Source organism: Pipra filicauda, unplaced genomic scaffold (assembly GCF_003945595.2).
Source record: "Pipra filicauda isolate LSUMZ 115617 unplaced genomic scaffold, ASM394559v2 scaffold253_size2546935_pilon, whole genome shotgun sequence".
Taxonomy (NCBI): domain Eukaryota; kingdom Metazoa; phylum Chordata; class Aves; order Passeriformes; family Pipridae; genus Pipra; species Pipra filicauda.
In genome coordinates, this window is record NW_024104369.1 from 2,148,196 (window position 1) to 2,171,405 (window position 23,210).

The window sequence follows — 23,210 nt, forward strand, 5'->3', positions numbered from 1 at the left end:
AGAACACAAATGTCTTCCTTTAAATGAACAACCAGTTACTCCATGATCAAAAAAAAATCCAGAAGAGACAAAAATATCTGTATTGCTAGTATGGTATACTTGATAGCATAAGCTAAACACACATACAAAGCCTGTTTCACTGAACAGTACACAACTATCTTATGAGTACAAATTCTGCCACGCTAAAAACTTCAGACAGGTGACTACTATCGTCATATCAGTCCCAGGAGTCCAAAAACAGTGATGCAGAAGCCCCATCACATATAACAATCTTGTCTCTGTCTCTTGCTGGCATGACTAAAACTTATGCTTTCAGCATTCTTCTAGCAGAAATCAATTTATTTTATTATCTATTTAAAAGACAGATTAATAACAGCTATCAATAGTATCTAATGGATCAAAAAAGTACTTCCACTCCTGGACTTCTACTCAGTTTCTACTCAGAAGTCACAAAGACTTTAACAATTTCAGTAGAACTAAGGAGTGAACGTGGATGGAAAATTGTTGTAATCATGTAACTGCAGCTACCATAATACACAAGTGATTCTGTGTTGAAAGTTCTGGGACAGCCACAAATTAAGTTTGTTAGACAAAGCTGGTCTAGTATCGACTCAGATATATTAACAGGGACCAGAAGAATAGGCTACAGCTCTATTTGTCACTTCATATATGTATAGAGGCTCAAACGAGCTGTGACTTGCTGCTAGGAGAGACCAGAATTCACCTGTCAAATTAGGAGTTAGAGTAGGTAAAGACAGAGGAAACAGACTGAGTGATTCTCGATGCCTTCACCCTCCTCCTCTTCATAAGGTTCACCAACCTCTCACCATCTTCTCCACCTAAGGATCAGCCTTTGGCTACACAACCTCACTGGATCCCACTGCTAATCACAGTATGAATTAGGAGGCCACACCTTCTAAATATTCACCAGCAGCCTGGCTGCTTTGCTAAGCAAGAAACAAAATTAACATGGCTAAATAATGGATAAAACACCTCCCAGAAGTGCACTATTTCTGTGCATGTGGTCACGTGGTTACTCAAGCTTGCCATCATTGTCTCATAATTCCATTTTCTGCATATTTGCTGATGTGAAACAGGGTTGAACAGGGAGTATCTCTGTCACGGTAACATTGCACGCTATGGGAAACAGTTTTTCAGACTGCAAGTATGATCCAGCAGCCTTTAAAAATATTTTATACTATTAGCTTTCTGGTGTCAAAGGTGGTTAATTAGGATACCAGGTGACTGTCAAAAACAAAGAATCAAAACAATGACAAAAGCTTCCGAGAAAATTGCAAGACAAATTTTACAGCTAGGCTGAGCTATCCGTTGTCTATCTTCAAAATTAGTAATTGAGGCCTTTTTTTAGCCCCAATTACATGATGGCATAACTTTATCACAACTGATGCTAAGTGATGCAGCTAAGTGACTGCATGAAGGAAACAACAGAATCATAGAATAAATCAGGTCGGAAAAGACCGTTAAGTCCAACCATAAACCAAACACTGCCAAGTTCTTACCTTCTTCACTGGAGGGATGAAACTGCCTTTTCAGGTTGTCCACTCCTGTTCATATTCTTTTAAATTTTTTTAAATATGAAAAGGATCAAAGGAAATTGGCTTTTCCGTTTTGGAAAAAGTACATACAAGCTTATTTGCCAAAGGACCCAGCTGCAGGCCTTGGTAGCCTATCCTCTTTTATCGTGTAGCTCTTTCTGAAAAATCTCAGTATTTTATTGCCAAATTCAAATCTGAAACTCCCACTTACAGAAACTTAAGGAATGCAAATCATCTCCTTCCTTTCTCAGCATCCTGTGCCTCTGAACATGACACTGTTATATGCAAATCAGACCAAATTACCAAGCCTAGACATTTGAAGTGGCACTAAGCAGACAACATTGAAGTCAACCCTTTCAATTCTTTGATATGGCAGTTTTATCTCTCACCAGTCTTGTTTATTTCCAACAAAATTATAATAATACAATTTATTTCACTGGATTTGCAGGATATAATTAAGCTTAAAAGCAAGCTGAATGATCTCTTATAATGACTATTATTTTAGTATTGCACTAATTGCAGCAGGAATCCTTACACCAGCTGACCAAATTAAAATAGAAGTCAGTGTATCAGCTGGGACTGTGAAATGCTATAGTGCAATGCAACTATTCTACCTAAAAGTCAGCTAGTCAAAACAGCTCAGATCAATAAAAACAGGTTCAGACCAGGTTAGAGCACCTTCTGGAAAATACTGAACTTTTTCTATGACAAAGCCAACATCTAACAATAGGAACCAGTGGTATCCCTGACTCTTGTAGTTTAAAGCCTTACATGATGCATCAGAGGTGCTACAAAAAACATGCTCCTTACAGGGTTTTTTAATCTTTTTATTTATTTTTATTATTGAGGACCTTTGCATGTCAAAATGGAAGTTTTGATGAGTGAAAGAATCCATCAGAATTTTAATTTCTTCTTGATTTAATTCCTAGGATATCAGTTATTTTTCTGTTAATTGTAAGGTCAAAGAGGACCCCATGGAAGCAATAAGCAGCAGGAACTAAATAAACAGAAGGCCGGATCTTTAATGCAAATGTGTTTCCCGGAGGAAAGGAGTAAATCAGTGCAGATAATGTAGTACAGAAGCAGGAAAAAAGTTTAAAGAAAAATAAAAATCACATGTTCTAAAACAATCTGTTCAAAAGATTTCTCACTGGAACATAAGTAGCTCTTCAAAACCAGTGCCCTGCTGAGGAATTTACACACTTGCCAAGGTTTTAGTTACTAATCAAAAGCAACAGCTATTTGCTTTGTGGATGAAAAGTTGTAGTATTGGCTTAAAATTAAAAGGAAAAAACAAATAAGCAAACAAATCACAATTATTTTAAGGCACAATACAGCTGCACAGTGAGAACTGTCTCTGAGAGTGTGTAACTGAGACAAGCACCCCAGAATACATTCCACTTCATTACAATTTTTAAGAAAAAGAATACTGGCAGTACAATTAAGAGGCCTTCAGAGTACTGAACCAGTTCAAATAATGCTTAATGCTGTTCAAATCCACCAGTTACAAGGTCACACCAGGGTAATTCCACAGCATGTCTCCTGATAACCATGCTTCTGGCCTGTTAAAGAACACCATCCATTTATATGAACAACTAGAATTTAAAATTTTTCTTTAATAACCAGAGGGGAAATTATATACATTTTCCAATATCACTGGTCAACCCTAAATCATTGCCTATCCTTATTTAATAAAGCACTGCTACAGATAATAAGATATCTGATAACTAACAAATATCTTTTTAAAAAGTAGTTTCTGGCCCCAGAAAAGGTTCCCCTTCATAGAAATTATTTATCTCTACATATAACCGGGTATCCTCCCAACTACATCTAATATAACTTGATCTGTACTACAGAACTCCTTGTGCTTCAACAAAAATACTTCACTTCCGATTAATACCTACAACTGTTTAGTACAGAAATTAAACAAATTCAAGATTTTGAGACTTCTTCCTCCTATTCTACCCTTGTGAAAAAGCAGAAAAAGGCAGATTAGAGAGGCCTTACTTCTTCAAAAATACATCCATTAATTGTTATTGGAATACAGTCAAATCCTAGTTTTAATATAAAGTTATTTTATCAACATTTATGATTTAAAAAATAATGAAAAGTGGGTATAATAAGGAATCAGAAATTATGAAAAGGGGATACCAATAGGTACCCCGAGAGCCTCCATAAGCCTAAAAAGTTCCTGCAACATCCTTCTCTCACAGAACTTCAGCAAAATGTAGACAAATGATGGTAAATAATGGAATGGTCATGTTGAATGTCAAATTCATGAAAACTATACATTTGAAAGATGAATTTATATTTCAGTATAAAGCACAATTGATATTAAAACAATACTAAGTTTATGCTGTAAAGAGTTAAGATTCTTTCAGGAGTGAAGTATATCTGGTTTCCCGCACAGTCCTGCACAACTGACTCACCATTGCTGCCTTCTCCCTTTCTTATCAGGCTCTTTGTTCCTCTGCTTCCATCAGCAGCATGGACTGGTTTCCAAACTGATTCATGGTCAGGATTCTTACTGCAGGGAAGCTAACTCTGCACTTGAGTACAAATACTAAGAAGCTGCCAACTCTTTACTAACCAGCGTAAACTGCTATGCTAAAATCACTCTACCAAAACAATTCCAGCTTTGAGGACTTATAAAAAAAATTTCTATAAAAACATATCTATATTATAGGAATATCAATGTAACCTTTGTCCACGTACTCATTGTTGTTCCAGATTCAGCTACTTCTGCATAAGAGAAATTTACTTGTATTTCCTTAATAACAACCTAGGCTACCCTACAGTGTACTACAGATCTACCATGGGGGCTGGACTAGACCATCTTCAAAGGTCGCTTCCAAGCCAAACAATTCTATGATTCTATGATTTCCCTGAAGAGAAAAAATAAACTGATGGAAATCAAAAGCATAAAAGCATTTTGGCATACTTTCTTCCTGAGGAAAGTGTACTTGGATGTAGTGCTTAGAAGCATAAAAATTATTAAATTAATTTTAAAAACAAAGGCAACACCATTCCAGTCAGCATTAAGACATAGTAGAATAGTACAATGAGTGCAATAGGGGTAAAGAAGCACTTTAAAAGAGAATATGACTTATGCTATCAAACAAAAATTTAAAGGGGCTATAAGGGAACTGTTCACAAAAACAGTGAGTAGAAGGAAAGGTGAGACCCTGCAAGGGGAGAAAACCACCTGGCCATTTTCAGATGCCATGACTAATGGGACACAACTTGAACTGACGAGGTTTAATAGGCACTGGGGAAACAATTCACATACCTCTCAGTAAAACCACCTTTGACTTGAATATGGTAAAGGGGTTTTCTACTTGTTCTAAGTACCATAAAGAGATAAAAATAACCACATTCTGTTTGTCCTATTGAATAGAGGATTAAAATAACTGGCAACGTTTTAAGTCATGAGCTAGAGGTGGATTCACCAGGTCACAATCGGAAAAGGAGAACTGCCAGTCCTTGATAAGCTTAGCAATTACCATTCTTTTATATACAGAACTACTCTAAGGGAGTACAGCTTCCTTAAACAGCAATAATAGCATATCCTTTGATTTATACTGCAGATCTCCAGCAATACAACCAACATCCTGTTTTCATCTTAAAGTACAGCTGGGGAGTTTGTCTATGGGCTTTATTTATCAGACCCTATAACTGAGTGCCTTGCATTATAAGAAACAGCACCCTTCAACTTAACAGTATTTTATCTTCCTGGTTCTTTCCTTATGAAAATTCTTACATGATACCAACCCAACCTACAGAGCACATGGTTGTATACCAAGTGTTCTGAAACAATCTTACTTAAGTTTATAAACGTTAACTAAAATAGTAACACATTTCTCCCACCCAGGAAGTCATGTAAAAAAAAAAACCACCCAAGAAAATTCACTGAAAAAGGAATTTCTTACTTTATGGATTTCAGAGAAAAGGACAAAAATATTGCTCAAATTATCTAAGCTGTAAGATCTCCTAAAGCCTTTAAAACACAAATTCCTGATATCTTACACCATCTCTGTAAAGTTCTCCCTGGATTTACAAGTTTTCCCTGAATATAACAGCAAATCTTTGTAAAATGCCTAAAGGAATATATGTATAAAACATTTGATTAGAGATCTCCCAGATTATTCTGTGTATTTAATAATTCTGTATCCTGTGTTATTGCAACAGTCAGAATCCTGTCAGAAATGCAGTATTTTCCACATTCTTACCCATGAAAGTAACTAGCCAAAGAGCTTTTTGAATTATTTATATGCTCATACTCTGTAACCATGCAGTAACTCATGAACATGCCATTCATATATTGTCACACTTTAGAAATAGAAAGACCAAGAGTGCTTAACTGTTAACCACTGGATTTGTTCAAAACAGTTTTAGAACAAATTGGTGTTTGTTGAATACATTAAATCACTAAAAACTTATAAAATGAGGAAACTTTTGTTAGCTATATCTACAAGATATCAACATTTTTCATCCATTTATCCTCAAGAAAATGGTAAGCAGCATGTCAGCACAATCTCAGTGAAAATAAAAAGGCAATTAGCAATACCAATATAGGGCAAACTTCTTATGTAGTAACTAATGACCCCAATTCAAGAGCAATAAATAACCTATGATTTGTCTACACTGACCAAAAAAGGCCGTGTGGTAGGGGTGAAGAATAGGCAAAATTACACCAACACTGCTACAGCAGAAGAAGCCTGACAAGGTATGCAGATCAGAACATCACCTAGACCAGAGCTTCTACTCCTGTCCTTAGTGGTAGAAGCTAGGTCAGGGACAAGCTGTAGATAGTTCATTTCCTAAAATCTCTCCAAAATTTGTCCTGATTTCCCTGATTTTAACTGCAGTAGATCAGTGCTTTCACAGAATGTTGTCATAAAACTAAAGTTAACATGTGGAAAACCAGAGGAGTCAATCTGGATCAAAACTACATGGGCAGCTATCTATACAGATCATAGAAGCAGAACAAGACACAAATAAGGGAGCATTAAAACTGAAAACTCTGAACTTTTCAGAAGTCCACCTTCACCTTATTGAGTGAAACTTTAAGTGCCAGTAACCCAAAGCCCATCGACCTCTCCTAAGTGCCACATTTTCCCTCTCCCCACTAAGTATGGGTTGGATTTTGAATGCCGCCCAAAGGAGGAAATCCATGGAAAGAACACTGTCTTCTTATCAGAGAAGAGACTCAAATTGCGGGTAATGGACATCTAGCTGTTCTTCTGACACGCATAAAATGATGACGATCAGAATTTTTGAAACTTTTATTACATGGATATAAAGTCACTAACATAATGCTGTCAGCTTAAAGCAGAAAGGCTCTCTCTTTGGATCCAGAAATGCAAAGCTGACACTTCAAAAACATCCCAAACTACAAGAATATCTTAAGATGAATACAGGAAAAGGAACAAAAGCCTTGTCTAACCTTAAAAAGAGAAAAAGGAATTACCCCAGACTTTCATGACGACCAACAGTTTATCACTGGCTTCTTCTGACTGAAGAAGAGGATATAAAGAAGCTGCAACAAACCCACTCCACCAGTTCAACAGCAGCAGCAAACCTATTCAGTTTAGAACAAGACATGGAAACTTCCTTCTACCTAGATAGGCCATAAGGGAGGTAGAAAGGTATGCAACTGCTGTTAATTATTCAATGACTACCAGAAAGCAATCAGCCAAAAAAAAAGGCAGAGGAAAGAGGAAGAATGAATCTCCATATCCAGTGTCAGATCTCTGAATGAACTGATCTTTCTCATAAAGAGTCACCAAGCCACTTCTTTCTCACTTGTCACTTCAATATTTCAGTGAAAATATTGTTAATTGAGTGATAAACACAACGGTACATAATATTGGTATAGCTACATCAGTTTGAGGATGTGATTCACCTTTTCTGATGGATTTCATTTTACCATCAGGAGCCAAAAGTTTCTTTTATGAGATGAGCTAAATGACTGAATGTTTACAATTTCAACCAATGCTATGCCATATTTAGCTATGCCTTCTTATCTTTGAAAAAGCATCACATGCTCTTTCACAAACAGACTGGAGATCTTTCTACCATGTTGAGCATTTATTCACATGATACCACAAACTGACTCAGGGAAACACTCAGTGTATGACTGAAATGTGAAATGTGATGTGACAGGATGTGGGAAGGGTCAATAAGAGTAGATAGAGTTTTCTAGATCTCATTACGCTTTTTTAACTATTTTAAAATGAAAGTTAAAACATTATAAAATATTACTTCTAACCTCGGAGCTTTTGATTCCATGTAACAGAAGAACTCTTTCTATACGCAAGCATTTTTCCTTTACAGGAGTATGTTGTTACCAAATAAATTGCACACTTTTCAATTAACTAGGGTAGAATTTTGCAACAGTATTTCTTTCTTAAGTTGCTAAAGTTCTCCCAGGTGGCTCTGACAAACATTTTTACAAAATAAACAATTCACTGGACACTTCATTTCCTACTGCAGATCTCTACACCATGAGCAGGAAGAGGCAGCATCAGCTTGTCCGAGAATAGACAGATTTCAATCAGGAAACGTGCAGAAATATCCAGCTGTTCTTCTCTAGTGAAGACAGCAAACAGGACAGCAGCCTCTTATGCAGAGGGGCAGAGTGGTGACTGACACTATATAGATCTTTCCACAAGACCACTCAGTCAGGGTACCAAGTAATTTTACAATTTCCATCTACACTCAACACATACGAAATACTGCTTGGCATTGTATAGGATGACATGTCAGCATTTATGTTATGTGTCATTATTTCCAAACATTCTCAATTATAACATAAAATCTTATTCTGGATTAAGTGCTGGCAAGCAGTCTTAAGAAAAAATAAATCCCGTAAACCTGTTAGCTGGCAGGCTTTACATATTGGAACCACAGTATCCAGGAAAATTTTGAGGTAAGTGAAAGCAAGAAGAAAATCTAACAACAGGAGCCTATAAGCAGTATCTTAAAGACCACCACCAGAAAGAAAAAAATAAAAACCTATTGATTTGCTTGAATATTTCTAAAATTATCATAGTACCAAATCTCCATTTCTTTTTTTTGAAATAAACCATTGAATATTTTTAAGGTTTCATTTAACATTTACAATTCATTGTGCTTCTTTCCTCCCTTACTCATTTGAGATTTATGGATAAAGATGCATTGAAGTAGTGTATTTTGGGAGGAAGACTGGAAAGTTTGTAAGAATGTTTGGGCAGTGGAAATATGAGAACAGTCAAAGATGCTTAGAAATAAGACAGATTCCAGCAGTTCAGACAGTGATGTCAGATCTTTATTACTTTTCCAAAATAAGCCGCTTCAGATTCTCTCCTATACCCCTCACAATTGCCAACCACCAGCTCTGAAGAAGTGCTTATGAAATGCTTTGGTTTTCCGTATCTTCTACATTTTCACATTGCTTTTCTACAAAAGTGAACAAGCATTGCCTGCCATGTTGAGAATATCTCAATAATACCTATGGGGGAGGAGGGAATATGTGTCCTTCACTGCAAAAGAATCATCAAAACAAAACACCCAAATTACCTAGATTTCAAAATCCTCTGATCCCTGCAGTTATCGCTTGCCAGAAAAATCAGACCCTTCTCCCTACCCCCCCCAAAAAATCCCAATCAACCATCAAGAAACAAGAGAAGCATTAAGAAGCTAAAGGAATAAAGATACATTTAACCCAGTTTCATCAGTTCATTTCTACAACAAACATCTTGATAGCCTGTCATGCAGACATCAAATTAAACATACCTAATTCTGAGGAAGGACAGCATATAATACATTAATAAAATTACTGCTACTGGCCCAACAAAGTCCTAAGCAAACTCTGGTTTAGTTGAAAGAAGAAAAAAAAAATCCTATTTCATGTCTCTAGCTATCACTGCCTGCCTTAAGATCTCAGCTCCAAATACTGCAATGTCCAAGGCATTACTCAGCTGTAGATAAGTGAGCAGATGAGATCAACAATTGCAAAGAGAGTCAACGACCCTGCTTTAAGTGCCATATGAAAGGGCCTGGGAAACCCTTCTCCCTTTAAATACTGTGGCAAAAATAGTCTCCATGCCCATTTAAGTACAAGGGAATAAGATGCATTAAGCTTGGTAAAATGTGACATGCAATATTTAAACACAAAGCCACATTTATAAGAAGAATATACAGTTTCAGAGTGATGTTGGGGAGGAGGGATCAGATACAGGGAGAGCAGGACACAGGGGGAAAAAAACCCCACACACACACACCAGAAAAAAAACAAACAAAAACTTAAACAAACAAACAAACAAAACAAACAACAACAACAACACAACAATAGATGGAAGGCCCAAACTGAAGGTCAAAGCTCCTCTTAAATATGAAGATTTAAAAGAATGCACAAAGCCAGAATCCAAAAAGGTCCAATTGTCATGCTGGGTTGTAACCCCTTAAAGCAAAACCAAAGTACTTTTTTTACTAGTAGCTGTGGACTTATAAACTTACTTGAAGTTTAAGATTCAGCAAAAAGGGACTTTCTCCAAGCAGTGAGTACTTTTAAAACTAAATGAGGTAAATATAGCTCAAGGAGGGTGCCAAAGATGGAATTAGTGAGGCTGCTTTGTAATGTGGGTGGAAGGAGAGGATCAAAATTGCAGGCAAGGGGAAGTCAGAGATCATGAATCAGAGACTGTCAGAGTATACAGAAAAGTTTATGTCTGGAGACTTCAGAGATTAAAGAGAAAAAGCAATAATTCTTAAAAAATTCATAAGTTTGGAAACCTAGGGAAAATTTTCAACACACAGTGATACCTGATTTCTGAGGAATTAAAGTTTCTGAATTGAAAAATTTAAAAAAAAAAAAAAAGAATAAAATCAAAGCCCAGATTTCTGGCATGGGTTGAACTTCTGATTTTACACAAATGCCTGAAAGTCATCAGAAATTCCACTCTGGAAATTCCACCTACAGTACTATCATCATGAACTAACACACACCTTGTGTGGTGACTTACTAACTAAAGAAGTAAAAAATCCATCCATTCATGCAAATCATTTCTACTCTCTCAAAGCCAAAATGGTTACATATTTAACTTTGCACAACATTAATTTTTAATGAAAAGGACAAAATGTTTAAACCCACAGCTACTAGTAAATAAAGATGTACTTCATCTTTGCTTCAAGGGGTTACAACCCAGCATGACAAGTTGTAAACATTTGTTTTCTCAACTTTGTTATTAACAGACATCTTGGTTCCTCTTTTTTTTTGCTAGATACAGAGACAAAACATTGTTTTTCCCAAGTAGAAAGAGCTTTCAACATTGCTGTCACAAGAACAGTTAAACAACAGCTACCTCAGGAGATTACCTTCTACCTGCAATATTATGTTCAGTTCTTTTGTCAGTCTAGTTTGACAGTACAGAATAACTGATCTGGGCTTTACAAAAGTCAAGAGCAGTACAATGATAAACAAACAACTGGTAAATAACTGAATGAAAAAAAAAAAACAACAAAAAAACAAAACACAACCCAAACTTGGCACACCATATTCTTCCCTACTGTCCTTCAAATTACCTTGATACCTATGTATAAAAAGTTTCAGGACAATAGTAACACAAAGTTGCCATAGCTACTCTACTGACGGTCCCACATCCTTGAACGTTGCTACTTAATTCACTTTATTCGGCAAAGCTTCCAGCACATCAAACTGGAGGGCATGGAGGGGACACAGACAAAAAACCAAACTAAAGAAGCAAACGAAAAGTCAAACTGAATGAAACATTAAAAAATACAATTCATTTTGTAAAAAGAATAGAAGAAACAGTTCCTCCAGATAACTTCATCAATAGTAAGTCTGTATTAAAGGGACAGATGAAGATGCTTATGCTCTTCCCATAGCAAAACATTTTAAAGTTACCTGCTAAACCTCATGTATAGAGCATCAGTCTTTGGAAGAAAACCCATCTGAAGATCGGACATGAAAGTCAGGTACAATATCAAAAGAGAAAATTAATTCTCAATAGGAAACCAAGGCGGCCCATGAAAAAAACAAGACTGTTAAATCAATACATCAATAATTCAGGAATATTAAACTGAAAATTGATTTAATTTTAAAGAAAAATACCTACATTTCTAGTGCTGTTCCTTTGAGATAGGATGGTGTTTTGATTGTTGAGGGGGGTTGTTTCTTTCTCTGTGAGAAAAATTCAAGCTCACTACATTTCTTGTTTAACATAGAGTGACCATTTGCATTGTTTGGGGAGGACGAGAGGTTTATCTGTTATTAAATAAGATTGATCTATAGTTTCCAAACCAAGTAACTCTGTTTCCAGAACAGAAATGAAAATGAAAGAAATATGCAGAAAGTATTTTTAAAACACACCTAAGAAAGCACAGCTTGGAAGCTATTTCTTCAATGAGAACCTCCATAAAACTAAAGCTTCCAACAAAACCAATGCATTCTCACAGGAGAAAGCTTATGCCTAGCTAAAAATACTCACATACTCTATTTTCTTTAACTGAAAATAGCAATCCTGACAACCCTAGTCTTGCAGCCGAGTTGACATTAATGCAAACTCCCAAGGGAGACATTTCATAGATTAGGGATCCATCCCTAAACCACCTATTGCACTTTGATCATTTACAACAACCAAAAGGTACAAACAAATGTACATGCCCCTTCTGAACTCGATAGCCTCCTAGAAAATAAAAAACAAATCCAGGAACTCTGAATTCTGTAAGGATTCCCATGGTATTCCACTTCTGCAGAAAAAAGCATTTCTTAAACCATGAAAAAAAATTCACTTTTATCCATCAGTCTATCACCATGGAGATTTTAAGTCAGAACACATCTACTGGAACTCCAGTTAGTAAATATTTAAGTCTACTTTCATGAAGAGTTGCGTTTTTAATTGTGCATCCTTACATCAGGAGAGAATTCAGGTGAAGCTCGTCATGTTTTTAATTGGTTGTTACAGTTCAGAACAGCAGGGGTGGTTTTCCCCCTTGAACTCTCCATTGTCCTATACTGCACAGTAAGAGTTTCCTCTTCATTGTGCTAACACTGGGCACAGCCACAGAACTCTACAGGAATCTAGGAGCCAACATCTTGGCTTCTTGTCATCCTCTAATGCCCTGACGTCAGCTCTGAGTTTTAAGGCAGTACATAGTGACAGCAAATACCTACAGTGAACAGCAACTCTTTCTCAAAACAGCAGGCAGCTATGTGAACTTAAGTCAGAGTAGCAGGTCAGCTGTTGAGGAAGCAAGTGAGAGCCAGGTGAAAAGAAAATGCACAATCAGATCTGTTTTAACTTGCAAGCATCCATAAAAGAGAACACCTGGCACTCCTTATATCCACTACATTAACAGAGCAACTCGTCATATTGACTTGTTAATTTCTAGGAAAAAGAATAAATATTTAGTTGAGCATGATAACCTTGTTACAACTCCAAGAGCTGGCTGGATAATCTGGCATCTGCTGCTCCCCAGCACACTTAAAACTACAACAGTGGCAGACAGAAACAACAGCAGTCAAGCTAGAAAAACTTGCATGCTTAGAATTTTTTTTTCCAAGCTACAGTTAAGATAGTCAGAAGCAGTTCTGGACTCCATGAGACCGATTTATATGTTGCCAGATTACAGGAAAAAAACACTTATTTGAGACTTTAAAATATTCTGAGTGAATTATTTTATCTGTCAGATGGCAAGAGTCCCGTAAAGACCTTCAGTTTCCTCTGGAACCTAAGCTTTTGGTCCCCTGCAATGAACTCCTTTCTTATTCCACCCGACACAGATGTGCCTACTCAAAATAAACAGCGATCTTCAGGTTTACATAAACATGTGACCTCATTTAAAGTACACAAAACAAAACTCAAAAAAAAATAGGAAGAAGCTACCCTAAGATGACACCAAAACCCACCTTCCATTCTCAAGCACTTTTTCCCCTCAAATGCTTTAATATCTCATGATCTAGCTCTCACTTTTCTTTTTCACAGGATACCATCACACTTGGACAAAGCTTTGAAATAACTGCTGATTTCTCTATTTGTGTATTACGCTCCCACATATTTTTTCACCCTAGTATCCACATTCCTCAACCCTCTAATGTTTTCTTGATCTCATTCCCACAGCAACACACTCCAACAGCGAATATTAGCACTAACTACTCCATAGGCACCCAGCTATGACTTCAGACTTGAAAAAGTTGGAGTAATCAAACCAGCGTTCAAACACAACATTCAGTTAATGGCACCAGTGTCATGCAACTATTTGATGTTGCCTTTGTTAAGGTAGGTGCATTAAAAAGAGCAACATAATCACCTCAAGAAGTGTTATGTGTACACTCAGTTGGTAAATTGGCCCCTGGAATGATTAGTATTCAAGTGGCTCCTGATGGGCATCCACCCACCAAGGAGCTAATTCCCTGCTTCAAACATCCAGCAATCTCTATGGTCACAAATTCTCAGAATTCTTTCCATTTTGTTATTGCTCCATTAGTTGTTCTTCATCAGGGTCATGGGGGTAAGAAGAACATACTATTATCTTTAAGACCTCAGTCTAGGAGATGAAGCTCATCTGAGATGGAACTACTTGTTAAACCCATGATAGCCTAACCCATGACAGCACTATCATTTAGTAGCACAAGTACAAAAGGTCTTGCTTTTATTGATAAAAGTTTATACAACAATACAGCATACAGAGCAATAGCAACAGATAATTCATTGCAAGTGAAAAATGTAGTTTCAGTCCTGACTTAAATTTCACTAAACTGAGCAAATTCAGACACACACCCAACCCCAGTCTGCTGCTGTGGCTTGGCCATAGAATGCTTGGTTTGAAGCTATTGCTACACTTTCTGTCTCTCCCCACACTCCACAACAGGGAGGACTTCCATTTATACTTGAATAAACCTGTGGCTATGTTGTGAACTAACTCAACCAAACACAAGGAAGAGAGCTCAAATCAGTATTTCAACTTTGATGCCAGACACTTGCCAACACTGCACCACAGCTGATGTCTCCAGAAATTGAAATTATTTGATAAAAACTCAACAATTTACATGAGAGAAAAGGTAAATTTCTTGTTCTTCCTGAAAACATCTCTCACTTCCTGAAACAGACCTGGAAAATATGGGAAAAAAGACTTCTCTCCTGTTCTCCTTATTAATTTCTTCAAATACATTCACTAGGCCAAGCAACAGTGAATGGGAGCATGAAGACACACGAAGAGTGTTTCTGGCAGTAAGCAAACCAAAGCTCTTTGGCTCTGCTCCCTCCCCCATACAACCATGTCTATCTTCAGCCCCTGGAGAGCAGCTCTATCTGCTAAGCATGTTTTCCTTAGTCTCGCAATGAAAACGACAAAACAAAGAGGGTTTGCCGGGCTAAAGCAGGTCCGAAGCTGTTATTTTGTAAGTAAGAATACAGCTTTAAATATGACTTAAGGGAACAAATGAAATAATGTGAAATTCTCAGAAACTGATTACAATTGAATTAAAGGTGGATCTCAATGTGCATTCTAATATTTCAAAGGATATCAATCTTCTGTTTACCCAAATCCACACTTGCTCCAATATTCTAATGGCCTATTAAACTATAACACAGTTCTTCGTGGTAAAATCCTGTGTCAACCACTGACATCTACTTGTAATGTAAAAATTTATTTACTCCAGGGTATAGAACATCCAGCAACAGCAGGAAAATTGTGTTCAAAAGGTGGAATACCAACTACAGCCACTTTTTTTATTTGCAAGTATGAAATCACACATTTTCCTATCATCCCATAACACAGACAATACATAAAGCCAATTCAACTCTGTAATGAACAGCAGCAGACTGTGTCAACTGGCCTGGCAGGAGCACACTGTCATGAGTGCTACTCAGGGTAAGATAGACGAGCTATAAAAATGCCTTAAAAGTAGGTCCAGCCAAGTTTCTTCTGCTAAAAGAAGAAACTATGTGTCATTACCAGCCAGTAACTAGGCACACCTCCTATTCATCATATTCCAAAAAATTCCAGCCAGTTGCTGGGCACACTTTCTATTCACCATATTAAAAAAAAAAATCCAGCAGAAGCTGTTTTTTTAAAAATTTTTCCTGTTTCCCATGAAGGTACAGTGAGAATAACAAGGCCATGTTTTTCACCAAAGTCAGACAAATATTTTTATCCACAACTAGTTTTAATAAAAAATTTTTCAATAGGATAGCATAATCCTGTACTTAAAAAAAAAAAGTCTTCCAAGATATGACAGGATCCTTTCCCAAAGCTTGTTCCCATAGATCTGATAACAAAGTTCTATATTGAAGAGCCACCAGTAATTAAGTTATGTAGGAGTTCCAAGACTAAACAAACATCAGTGCTTGAAAACTAACAAAACACTTTAAAGGTCTCTAGTCTTCTTAGCAGCGAGCATAAATAAATTTTCTAAGCTGTGAAGAGTTAGCAGTAATTACTCCACAGAACTTCAAATAGTGATTTAAGAACACATTGACTGGTAAACAGTTTTCAGCTGCAGATTATCAACACATTCAACCTGGCTAGACAATTTAAGAAGATATATAATGCAGTATATCACATCGTTTAGTAATACATTTAAAGAAAATTGCTATTTCAACTGAAATTCTTCCCAGATTGGACAATTTTTCCTATCATCTCAGAGAACGACAGTAACAGCTTACTATTCAAAAATGTATCCATGGACCATTTTCAGTAAAACTGGGAGTTGCCATTTCTGGTATAACCAAATTTTTTTCCTCAAATCCAGCATTTTGATGAACAAATGAGACCATCTCCAGGAAATAATTAAGACTGCCAATAAAGAACTCTCGTAATAAGAAAGGCATGGTAACTTGATTTTCTAAGTACCAAATTAAATGGGAAGAGCTGATAAAAGGCCTGAAAATACACCTGCAGGGCTAACGCAATGAGCATTTCTGTTAGCTACATGTTTCTCACAACTGAGATGTGGCTGCTGACAGATGCTTGAAGTCACATAAAGGGAACAGACTACTTTTCCTGACTCAGATGTCAAGCAGCAGCCAAAATTCACTATACCCAACAGCATTATGGCAGGCAACAGGCCTAGTGAAACTGTCAGAACAGCTACAGTTTTAATTGTGTCTTTTTGCTTGTTTTCATGTTTCTGCCCACATGTAAAACTGAGGACCTTCAAGACATACTGTTTTAGCCCCTTCCTAATCTGGAATCAAGCCCTATTATCCAAAACTCAGTCCTTCCAATTGTGCTTACATACCCAGAGTCTTACAAATGCAGTGATTATCTATAGTAATTATACCTTCTGCATTGTTTAACAATATAAAGTTCATTTGTCAATGGCTACATATAAATGTGGAATGGTGACAAGGCCTTAAGGGAATAAATACCCATCCCTTTTTGAGTCTTCCATATTCACTACAGCCATGACTTCAAACTGATTTGATTGCTGCTGCAAATACTAAATTGCCATCATTTGCATCCATTTACCCTATAGACACTTGGTCAGAAAACCAAGTAATTAATTTTTGCATATAGTATGGAAGCTTTAAGAAAGTCTTTATATTAAAAAATACACTCACCATGTATTTTGTCTCTTCTATTTACAGATAACTCCAGCAGTCTTGCCAGTAGTTTGATTCACTCAAGTTCCTACTGAAGTTATTGAGCAAATTAATTTTCTTCAAACGTATCTGACTACTTAAGGAGAAATTATCCTCCTCCTGATCTATAACTGGGGTAGTTTTACTTAAGCTTTAAAAAATATATTCTTTAAAGTTACATTTTCTGACACATTATAAGAAAATGTTCTGAGAGGCCTAACATTTAGAAAGAAACAAACCAGCCCTTTCACTAATCCCAATAGATGCCGCTTATTTATTTTCCTTACCCCCCAGCGTGGGAAGTTACCAGAGCACCGAGGAGGGCCCAGCGCTCCCACGCCACTGCCACTCTCACCCGGAGAGCTAGAAGCTGACTTCGCACACCTAAGGATGCTCCGGCAAGTCTTGACCCGAGGAGATTTCCCCAGCAGAGCCGCGCACCTAGCGGATCCCGCGCTGGCAGCGCTGCAGCCCGGTACAGGCACCGGGACGGCGATGCTCGTCCCTCGCCCGCCGCTGCTCGGCCGGGCACCGCCGAGGAGGGCGCCGGCGGCCCGGCGGGGCAGTCCCGCAGCCCCGGCCGGGGGAGCAGCCCGCGCTCAGCCCGGAGAACCGGCCGAGATGCCGTCGAGGCTCCGGAGGCGGCGCCCCGCCCGCTCCCGCGGCCGTTCAACGGTCGCGCCGCTCCATCTGCCCCCGCTGCGAGCCCGCCCGGGGCTCCCGCCTCGCCCCCGCCGCAGGAGCCTCGGGCAGGGGCACAGCTCACCCACCCCCCGGCGCTGGGGAGCCGCCTCTCGCCCCTGCCTGCTTCCCAAACACGCACCTACAGCCGGCCGGCACCGCACCGGCCTCCCAGACCCGAGCTGCCCCCTCGCTTTCACCTCACCCAGCCCCGCGCACGGCCGCGGCTCCCCGCCCGCTACCCCGGCTCCCGCCCGAGCCGTGAGCTGCGCTTACCCGGAGGGCGGGGGGGCGGCTGCGGGCCGAGCGCGGGCGTCCATGCCAGCGGCCGAGGAAGGGCAGGGCGGGCGCAACCCGGGGACCCGCCCGCACGGCGCCCCGGCTCCCCGCCTCACCTGCTCGGGGCGGGCTGGCGAGGGCGGCCCCGCTGCGCTGCCCCCGGCGCCGCCTCGCCCCCGAGCGCGGGCATTGCCCGCTGTTTACAGCGCGGACACGGGGCGCCTTCCCGGGGCGGCGGCCGCGCTCAGGGCTCCGCCAGGCTTCTGCCGCTCACGGAACCACACCTTGGGCGGAGGGGAAAAAACACACACACACACACACAGAAAAAAGAAAAAGAAAAAAAAAAAACTTCGCGGCGAGAAATTTGAAACGCGGAGCCTTCCCCGCTCCGGCACGCGCGAAGACACAGAGACTCCCTGTTCCCGTCCCAGCGCCTCCCTCCCGCCCCCGCACACCCGGCTGTCCCTCCGGGGGAGGTCGGACCGGGGACTCCGCTCGGCCCCGGCCCCGGGCTGTCAGCGGCCAGCGGGGGCAGGGCCGCTTCTCTCGGCTGGAAAATTCCTCTCCCCGAGCGAAGCGTCCCGGCGGCTGCCTCGGGCTCAGTTCTTCCCCATTCCAGCCACCAGGGCACAAGGCGAAATCCCCACAGGTGGGGAGAGCCGAGAGCGGAGCCCGCGGTGGGGACTGTCCTGCCCGGCCACCCGGGCTGTGCCACCCTGTGCCACTGACGAGCGCGCCCGGGACTCGGCTGAGCCGCGACCTACCCGTGTCAGGGGTGACGAGCTACCGGTGTTAGGAGCGGTTTCAGCCTGATCTTCACTTTGCTCGTTGAGCATGACAGCACCAAGGCTTTTCTATGCAATATCTAGTGAGCAGATCTGGCTGTTACGTGCTGCTTACCTGGGTCAGCACAGACTGCCTCTCCTGCTGTGCAGTGGGACCAGGAGATGATATTGCACAGTAAATACAACTCTTTATGCAGGTAATATTTTGGCCAGTGCTTAATAGAAGTTGAAAAATAGTCAACGCAAAGCATTTATACCTTTGGTTTTTTCTCCATAGGGAAGAAATACAAAGTTGCATTCTAGTATAAATGTCCTTTTTCTGACTATTTCTAAGATTATATATCTTGAAAAAAAATAATAAAATTGACCAATTGATTTTAACATTCATAATATTCGATGTTAATATTAATAATATCTACTATAGTACTGTATATAGCACAGTATAGATATTGCACTTTAATAACATTTTGCTTCTCCCTGTATGCCCTTCTGATTTGTACTGTGCTTCTTCAAAAAATATTTTCGTCTGCTTTTATTTTTTGCTTCTTCAGTGGAGACTAAACCTGAAGTCACCTGTTTTGACAGACCCTAGAAGTTGTTCACACCCTGAATAACCACATCCCATTATCAGGCACGCCCCATTAATCTGTGTATGTTTCTTAAACCAAAAAATTAATCACTGGTGAGTCAGATGGGATTTCCATGGTCCCGTCCAGAGACGGGGTTCAACGAATTGATCAACTAAGAACAATGTCATTGAAGACCTTATGTAAGTTTTGGATCCGTTTTCTCTTTTGACAGTCCACTTTCTTTTCTCGTGGTCCTCAAATTGCTTGGCCCTTTCCTAGGTTGGGATGAAGGTTGACAAATTCTTTTGTATGTCGACTGTTTCTGCGGTCAGGATACAGTAACTTTCTGCATTCAGTTTGTAGCCTCAGTTTAAGTACAAAAGAACTTCACGTTTCTAACCAGCTACTTTTTGGGCAAAACCATTACATGACAACATCTTCTAAATGGTAATGAAACTCACAGGTTGCCAAGTGTGAGATGATTCAACACTATAGTGCTGTTTTGACTGAACTGAAGACCCTCATAGGTGATTCTGTATTAGTTAGAATAATGACATACATTGGTGTCATGTCATCCCTTCTAATAAACTTTGCTGCACCACCAGCAGATAAGGAATGGTTGTAGCAATCCCTTTGCAATCTCATTTGAAAACCAATATATCCTATAGTCTAATTGTTTTGGCAAGTACTAATGCCACAAAGATTGCAATCTATAGAATAGCTCACATGGGCTAAAAATAGAAACTCAGCAATGCCAGGCAGAAAAGTGACATCAGAGGAATAACCTAAAAAAAATTACTAGTGGTAACAATTTCCAATACAGCCTGGGGGATTATCTTAAAAAGCAGTTCACTGAATAATGCCAATCTCACTTTAAGAGGGGAGAGGTTATGCTTATTTTCTTACATTACCACATCTCTTATTCTTATCTTGGTTTTAACTAAACACATCTGAAACACTGATCACTAGCAACATTGTAGGCTCTAAACTTGAGTGCCTGCAGGCCATGTTCTGAAGTGACAGTATTATGGTAACTAGGCTTAAAATAGTTGGGTTTATGAGATACTGGAGATACCATTTGTCTTAGTTTTTAGAAACAGATTCTGAACTCCTATGGTATTTTGTTTCTTTATCAATAGAAAATGAGTTCTGTGTTTGAGTTTCAAAAGATCTTGATAGAGACAAATGTTCTTTTTTTAATTTTTCTATTTTCATAAAGTTTCCAACTTAGCCCTGACCTCAAGACATTTTTCATACAAAACAAACAACTCTCAGACACAATAAAAAGAGGACTGCATTAGAGAATACCAAGTAGGATAGTAACACACATAGTCATTGTCTCTCCTATTGAATAGCCAAGGGAAAAAAAAAACACAAGAAAACATTTAAAGTTCTCTAGATTTTCCAAGGTAATCTGTGAAGATATCATTAACAGTTATTGAAGTGGCAGGTTATTAATTGCACCATTGCAATAATGTCATTTTTTGTCGATGGGTTGAGGTAAAACAATCTTTTATCTGGAGGCATTAATCCATGTGACAAGTCACCACCCACTGCACTCTGTGAATGTACTTGGTGCCACTGTATATTTAGTATAAATGTTTGCAGATTAATACTCAGTTCTGATTACTGTTAGCATAACCTTCAAGTTATACATGTCATGAGAACTGTTAATTGCAATTGCTATTTGGAGGAGAACTTTTCTCTTCAGTACAGACATGAAGTTCCAGGCAGCTTACTAACTACTGGATTTTCATATAACTTAACATACTAAAAACAAAGCCCTGCCTGTTCTGAAAAAGCATCAATATCCCATGGCATTTTTCATAACAGACAGGAGTTGTCCTAGAATGCTTTAGTGCTGATGGTTGCTCTCCTCTGTTTAAGAGGTTGCCAGAAATCTGAATACAAATATTTTTGAATAAAAGGTACTGTAGAAATGTAATAGACTGTATGATTTTCTAGCAGGGCATGTGGTGAAAACTACTTGAAGTGCTAAATAGACCACAGGAGCCTTGCAATATTTTTCACTATTGTAAAGGTCTGCTTACAAGATCTTTTTAAATTTCTTAATATATAACAGGTTATTAGTGTCATTTTGTGATTTAAAGATGTAACCAGAATGTACTCCTAATGTACATTGGAAATCATACTGTGTAATTGTTTTGAATAATATTGTGCAAAGTAGGTGTGAAATAGAATATGGAATTGAAAGGTATTTTTTTGTTAAATTAATTTTTTTATGCATGATTCAAATATATTAGAAAGCTGAGCTATTTTATTCTGCCAGTATAACAAACGTGATAAAAATCAGGGTTTTACCCTTGTAGTATAAAGATAAAACAAGGAATTATTACATGCTCCTTCCTTTTCTTTAATGAAAACTAAATCTGTATGTAATTTTTTTCTACAAGAGCGGGCAATCAGCTTACGTCACATCCTGTTCAACAGTTACCTTTTTTGTGTTTGCATTCCAGAATGTGGGTTAGGTTTTGGGAAGCATGCACACACATGTATATAGCTACTGAAAGTATTGCTGTAGGCACAAGGACAGGTTTTTATGCCCATTTAAACTGTGCACTTAATTGAAGAACACTGTCCCCCCGTACTCGGCACTAGTGAGGCTGCATCTTGAATCTTGTGTTCAGTTCTGGGTCCCTCACTACAAGTCAGACATTGAGGTGCTGGAGTGCGTCCAGAGAATGGCAACAGAGCTGGGGAAGGGTCTGGAGCACAAATCTTATGAACAGCAGCTGAAGGAATTGTGTGTGTTTACCCTGGAGAAAAGGAGGCTCAGGGGGACATTACTGCTCTCTACAACCGTCTGACGTTACAGCCAGGTGGAGGTCGGCCTCTTCTCCCAAACAACAAGTGACAGGACAAGAGGAAATGGCCTCAAATTTTGTCAAGGGAGGTTCAGGTTGGATATTGGGGAAAATTTCTTCACAGAAAGAGTCAGGAATTGGAACAGGCTGCCCAAGGAAGTGGTGTAGAGTCACCTTCCCTGAAGGTATTTAAGACGTGTAGATGTGGCACTTGGGGACATGGTTTAGTGGTGGATTTGGCAGTGTCAGGTTAATGGTTGGGCCTGGTGATCTTTGAGGTCTTTTCCAACCTAAACACTTCTATGATTCTGTGATCTCATCTATAAGTACACAAGAGGAGTAGTAAGCATTTTGTTAACACCTTTCTTCCAAAGAGCTGGGGGAACATCTCTAATTAGTAAAACATTACCATCAAAGAGAAGTTAAAAATACAATTTCTATTTCTCATGTTAAATAACCTCAGTGCCCGGACATTACACAATTTGCTAAAATCATGTCTAGTTAGCAACACAATAAAGTTTTATCACTACTATTTGTATATAAAAAGAATTATTTCTCTCATCCCACAAAAGGAAAAAGTAGAAAATATATCAAGTTAGAACTGTCCTACCTGTGTGACCCAAACTAATATTAAAATTACCCTACAGGTAGGTTTGTACAGGTATACAGTGCTTTGCAATGGAGTCCAATTACAGTAATTAAAGCGCCACAGACTCCCACAAATTCCACTAATCTAAATACTGTTACACAGAGAGTGCTATTTAGTCCTTATGTTTAATGCTATTTTTAAATAATTTATACATAGGTCATATCTATGCTGGCCATCTACACAAAGACAGGCTTCACCCTGAGAAGTAGATGGATCATGTTGTTCTAAATTGTAAGTAATGGAGTTGTCTGTTTAACACTTTGGCCTGATAGTTGAAGT

At 39.0% G+C, this 23,210-nt stretch overlaps 1 protein-coding gene across 9 annotated transcripts in view; it reads right to left on the reverse strand.

The window, feature by feature from the left end:
• Positions 1 to 18,599, reverse strand: part of COBLL1 (cordon-bleu WH2 repeat protein like 1) — a 77,433-nt gene extending 58,834 nt beyond the window's left edge. For 3 of the 9 annotated variants that reach the window (XM_039382075.1, XM_039382074.1, XM_039382073.1), the window contains exon 1: positions 18,220 to 18,360. In XM_039382075.1, coding sequence (XP_039238009.1) covers positions 18,220 to 18,293 — 74 coding nt within the window. In that variant the 5' untranslated portion in view covers positions 18,294 to 18,360. Of the gene's footprint in view, positions 1 to 17,122; positions 17,196 to 17,430; positions 17,478 to 18,100; positions 18,196 to 18,219; positions 18,361 to 18,558 lie in introns of those variants that run through there. The other 6 variants (XM_027733646.2, XM_027733644.2, XM_039382077.1 and 3 more) reach the window with 5 other exon arrangements.
• Positions 18,600 to 23,210: the final 4,611 nt, after the last annotated feature.